Genomic DNA, 6,097 nt, shown 5'->3' with positions numbered 1-6,097 from the left:
AATGATCTGTTTGAGGAAACCGCTTGAAACAGATTTCACATTTATAAGATCTTCGTCCAGTTACTACTTCCATATTTGTATTTAATATTGTCCCTTCAACGTGTTGACCTGTATATTTATCTTTATGAGAGAAATGTAACGTTTCCATAATTTTCGTTTTATTCTCCTCCTGGGAACAGCCTAAAATACAAACCAACTATAAACATTTTACTACCATACGAAAACGAAAGAAATACAGTATGTCTTGTGGATGTAGCTAAAAATTAATATACAACCAAGCACATATACTCATACCTAGGGTGACCAAACGTCCCGAAAAAACGGGATTGTCACGTTTTTCAACGATTTGTCCCGGGGTCCCAAAAAAGTCTCTCGGGACGCCTAAACGTCCCGTATTTGCGTTGGGTTGATTTTATGTATCTGACTTATTTTCTCTCTTTAATTCTTCTTCAATCTCGCCATTTGTTTTCATTCTTATTTCTCCCTCTCTTGTTACATTGTGGACCAGTATTGTTCGCATTATTTTTCTTTCAAATTTCAGAAGGCTTTTCAGAAGGAAATTTCTTTCAAATTTCTTGTCGTTGTTTCGTCTTCTAATCGTCGTTGTTTCCATCCCATATGTAACAACAGGTCTTAAGATCTTACATATAGATTCATATTGTAACAAAAACGAGCGTTCGGGTATTTATTTACGACTTTATTATTTATTTATACAAGTTTACTTTACAAACTTTAGCTTAAGACTAAACTTTATTTACAAATATGCCCGTATTTATACCCAGTTGTTATTCTGGAACAATCGACGCCCATCTCTAGCTATCAGCGTGTTCCGCCTACGGGTCGTACGTTCGAGAAGTTCCTCCTCCTTTCCGCCGAGGCCTAGATCATTCGATTACGTCATTCTCGAGGTGTTTACTGTTATACGGCGGTCGGCCAAGATTTCTCTTTTGTTACACTGCTCCCCTCTTAAGATCTGAGCGTCCCGATCAGCAACTCTAGATGAAGGCCCAGGATGGCGGAATCTACAGGATTCTCCAGCTCTGCATACACCCATAGAAAAGAAGTAGCAGTCTACTGTCTTTGAAGGGTATGACATCTTCGGGTTCATGCAACACACAGTAATTCGTACGCCAGTTTCTCTGAAGATCACTTCAAGCATGCTTCTCACAATCTTCCAGTCCAAATTTTCTACTGCATGGCCTATTTTTGGTAAAGCCAAATCTTTGATGTCATAATTACACACGATTTTCTTCAAATTAGTTAGAGCACGCCATATGTTCTCGTAGCTTGGCGTGTCCGTATAAGACTTCCTGGTCACCATATACAGCAAAGATCGAGGACCACCTTCCAATCGCAGTACTCTTCCAATTTTAGGGTGTTGATTCCTTAACTCGTCCAGGCGGCCGAACTTTCTATTGAATACGGACGAGATTCCTTTAGTCATCTCGAGGTCTTGGGCAACACAGTGGGCTAGAGAGACGTTTTCTGGAACACCAAACAGATCTTGCTGAACTTCTGTTGTCACGCCGAATCTAGCACTCTTTCGTTCTGCGTAATTTGACATAAATTCCTTAAAACTTGGCTGCGGTGCATCTTTCATCTCCTGTTGGAGGACTCGGGCTTCCTCTGTTTCATTTGAGCCAGCATATGGTGCAAGACGATTTATGTGAATAACTTTTGGTTTACCGTTTGGTAACTTCTTAATTCTGTATATTACGTCATTTATTTTCTTCTTAACTTCATACGGACCTTCCCATTGTCTTTGCAGGTTAGGACACAGGCCGCGACGACGTTGTGGATTATAAAGCCAGACAAGATCACCTATTTCGAAGCTTTCATTCTTGCATCGAGAATCATATTGATCTTTCATTCTGTCACTGGCTATCTGGATGTGTTGTCGGGCAAATTCATGAATATTGTTCATTCGTAACTTCAGGCGGTCGACGTATTCTTCGCCTGCAACATGTTCCTCGGAAGGTCTGCAGCCAAACTCTAGGTCGCAGGGCAAACGAACTTCACGACCCAACATCAGGCAGGTTGGTGTTTGACCTGTAGTTTCATTTACGGCCGAGCGGTAGGCCATTAGGAATAAATGAATGTGTTGGTCCCAATCTCGCTGATTTTCAGATACAACTTTGGACAAGTGTTTACCCATCGTTCGGTTCATCCTCTCGACCATCCCATCTGATTGAGGATGCAGGGGTGTTGTTCTGGTCTTATTGACACCAATAAATTTACAAACGTTTTGGAAAAGAGCTGACTCAAAGTTTCGCCCTTGGTCGGAGTGGATCTCCAAGGGAACACCAAATCGGCTGAACAATTCTTTAACAAGTACCTCTGCCACAGTAGCAGCTTCTTGATTTGGTAATGCATAGGCCTCGGTCCATTTCGTAAAATAATCCATGGCTACCAGGATGTATTTATTTCCAGCATCAGTTTCTGGAAATGGACCTGCAATGTCGATTGCTACTCTTTCCATAGGACTGCCAACATTATACTGTCTCATGGGTGCTCTCTTTTTACCAACTGGACCATTACCGGATGCACACAGTTCACATTTCTGGCACCATCTTCTTACATCATCTTTACAGTTCACCCAATAGAACCGTTCTCGAACCTTTTGCAGAGTCTTCGTAATACCAAAGTGTCCACCTGATGTACCGTCATGCAACTGACGCAATACTTCTGACACTTTACTTTTAGGTAAAATCAACTGAAGCTTAGATTCTGTACCATCATCGTTCTCAAAGGTTCTGTACAGAAGATCATCTTTTAGTATCAGGCAATTCCATTTGTAACAAAAGACTACTTTGCAGTAGTATTTGTAGAACTAGAATGCTAAGGTGAAATGAGTGAGTGGGTGAGGAACTGATAATAGAAGTATGGGGAGACAAATGTTAATAGAGTATGCTAGCTATAGATGCAAGAGAGCAACTTGACACTCAAGGATGGATACGGCTCGTTTGCATGCCTGTCGAAGAACAGTAGCTTAAACTAAAGAGGGATGATGACTAGAACCAGAAATATGAATATAAAAAGAGAGGCTTATAAAATAGATAGAATAAATATTAATATAATAAAAATAGAAAAATATAAGAGATAAATAAAATAGACTAAATTGCGGGCGCCAGAAGTAGGGATGGACCGAACTCCCAGGTATCTTACACTGCTGTAAATTATTCAATATATTAAATTATTAAATTCAAAAATGGGAAAAAAAATAATTGATATACAAACAAATAAATATTTATTAAAATATAACTACCTAGATTATTGACAACCTCTGAGTTAGAAAAAATACAACCTATGTAACTCTAAAATGACAATTTGACTTAACTACTTATCTGAATATGAGTATACAACTATAATTACATTAGTACTGGGGTAGCTCTTATATGGAGCGTACCCCCAACTTATACTAAGGTTAAACAACAACCTTCACCAAATAATCGTACGATTGTAATACGTACGGCAACGTTAAATACTACAAGAAATCAATACTAAAATACCTACCTAGGATGAACCATACAAATATATATAACTCAATGAGTTGAATAGGCAACACCTAACTGAACCAACGCAGTCCTGGATGATAAAGATCCTTTTTCTGACTCGTGGTTTTAATAATGACCAAGTAAAACTAATAGATATCCTGAAGGGATAGGGATTAGGGATTGAATTTAATTTAATAACAAAGGAATTTAAGTTAAGCAAACAAATTGGGAATTTAAATTACAAGAAACAAGCTAATAATATTAAAATATATATATAGTTATATGAAAAATATGGGAAACAAGTCTAATAATATTAATAAAAAATAAATGTAAGGAACTACTGTATGGGAAAAGGTTATTTGGGCCCAAATTATCCTCTTTTACAAAGAGACATACAGGTGTGGGAGCGCTATTGAATTATGTGTATGTTAATTACTTAAATGTTCTGGATATTATAAAAAAAATAAGTGTATAAGTGTACTGGTATAGGTAGATAACTATTGCACTGTTAAATATAAAAAGTTCCCGAAACAAACCAGATTGACCTTATATTGTCCCCACAAGTTTTCCTTACTACTTCTCAGTAAAGTCTTAAGCACAGAATGGTGCTACGCAGTCAACCGTAACACGGCAATTCTCCAAAATGCAGGATAATGAAGAACAAAAATTACATGTTCCTCTAGTACTTGTCCCCTAGGTGACTTGGTCGAAAAGCGGTCCTTCTCAGGTGGTAGGAGTAGTTAAAAGATTTTCCCCAGTGGCTAAAAAAAATAGAATCCTGGTTTTACTTCCTTGTAATAATGTAGGGAAAAGTCAGAGAAAGAAAAACAAAAATCAGGAAGTTTTTTTATTTAGAATAAAGAAGAATCAGAAAAAGTTATCTCATTAGAAAGGGAAAAACAATCTTCCATTAGACTGTTTGGTGACCTTGTCATAAGATTGGCATATAAAATGGCCTTGACTCGATAATATGTAGACAAGTAAGTCTAAAATTTAAATGCTGAATATATTTATTTTGGAAATAGCTTTTCATAAAAAATAGTATAGTTATTAAATGATATGGAATAATGCCAAAGTAGTGTAAAAATTTATGAAAATACCAAATATCGGAACAGGATCGGTGGATATGATGTACGGAATTTACTATGTTTCAGAACTTCATGATTATAATATATAAAATTGGAATTGGGTAATATGTGATGTAACATAACCCCACAAATTAAGAGAGAATTTTTTAAGATTTATGACAAAATACTTTCCCTCTTAGTGGATATTACAGACAATGAAATAGTTAAAAGATACCAGCCTGAATTAATAAGCTCACTGCAAGATTTAATAGTAAAATTTTTTTTGAAGACGTCAAATAAGACAAAAAACAAATATGGCGTTATAGTAGCGTGTAAAAACAAAAAATTATTTACCAGATAAACCACAAATCACTGCTGCGAACCTCCAACCTCGTTTCTTCAGCCCACTAAACACATACGTAATAAACTTGGATAATTTATTTTCAAAATAATACTATGACTTGAAACAAGAATGAAATATTCGCCACTTTTACGTGGATAGGTTATCTGCCACTAGTTACTTATTCGGTTGAAGCCTCCGACAGCGTTGCCACATTTTATTTACGAAATCTACTGCATGTTTGGCCAAAATCTACTAAAATCTACTAAATCAAAAACTAAAATCTACTAAAAAAAAAACTAAAATATACTAAAACTTTATTAGCATATTTGTATAAATAATTTATGATTTTCTTTTATAATAAAAACAACAGCTATGGTTAGAAATTTATATGAATTTGATGGCAGTAATCGATTATTTATTTGAGTGAACTTAAATGTGATTTTTTAGTTAATTATTCAAAATATTGTACAAAGTGTACGTTATTATTAATTAAATTTATGTCAAAAAGTGAAATTCAGTAGTATGTTGTAATCAGTTGTAATTATAGCCATATAAAACAAATCAAAACTTTACCGATTTAGTACCTAATTATTCAATATTGATAACTATCGATTAAAAATCGAAAGCGGCCATCATGTAAATGTCATCTGTCATTTGTCATATGAAATTTTTATTTTGTAATAGTTATTTACGAGAAGTGTTAAAAGTACACGTTTAAGGCACGCATGTGAAAGTTTGCAGAATGAGCGATAGCGAGTTCTGCAATTCACATTAGTGCCTTAAAAATGTACTTTTTAACACGCATATCAAACAATATTTTTTCTACAAACGTAATTGCAGGACAATATCTACAAAAACTTTTACTTGAACTTGACTGACATTCCAATTTTATATTTTTTTGACATTCCATCAAAATTGCATATACGGTCAATACGAACTGCAGTGCCTTAAATTTTTTTAAAGCACTAGTGCCTTAAAGTAACATTTTTAACGCTCGTATGGAGTGCTAAAAATTGCATTTTTAACATGGTTGTAGAAAAAAAAATCTTAAATTGTAAATTACAAATGTAAGTAAATTCCACTTCAGGAATTAATGTCTAAAATTCTAATTAAAACATTCTTAAATTGTTCATGTAAGTAAATTCCACTTAAACAATAATTTTACAGCACAAAATAACTATAATATTGAACAA

The 6,097-nt window shown here is 35.0% G+C and overlaps 1 protein-coding gene across 1 annotated transcript; it reads right to left on the bottom strand.

Moving 5' to 3' along the window:
* Positions 1-397: 397 nt before the first annotated feature.
* On the bottom strand, positions 398-5,260 carry LOC126885038 (uncharacterized). The gene is made up of 2 exons (XM_050651465.1): positions 4,916-5,260; positions 398-4,255 (listed from the first exon to the last, which is right to left on the bottom strand). Exon 2 carries the CDS (start codon positions 2,504-2,506, stop codon positions 893-895), a length of 1,614 nt encoding a protein of 537 aa, XP_050507422.1. The 5' UTR covers positions 2,507-4,255; positions 4,916-5,260; the 3' UTR covers positions 398-892.
* Positions 5,261-6,097: the final 837 nt, after the last annotated feature.

Source organism: Diabrotica virgifera, chromosome 5, assembly GCF_917563875.1.
Source record: "Diabrotica virgifera virgifera chromosome 5, PGI_DIABVI_V3a".
Classification (NCBI taxonomy): Eukaryota; Metazoa; Arthropoda; class Insecta; order Coleoptera; family Chrysomelidae; genus Diabrotica; species Diabrotica virgifera.
The sequence above is the reverse complement of the archived record's forward strand: the minus strand, read 5'-3'. Positions and strand labels throughout refer to the sequence as shown.

What these genes read in the sequence shown, in the direction of transcription:
- LOC126885038 (XM_050651465.1), bottom strand. Translation starts at nt 2,506, where the DNA reads ATGAGACAGTATAATGTTGGCAGTCCTATGGAAAGAGTAGCAATCGAC.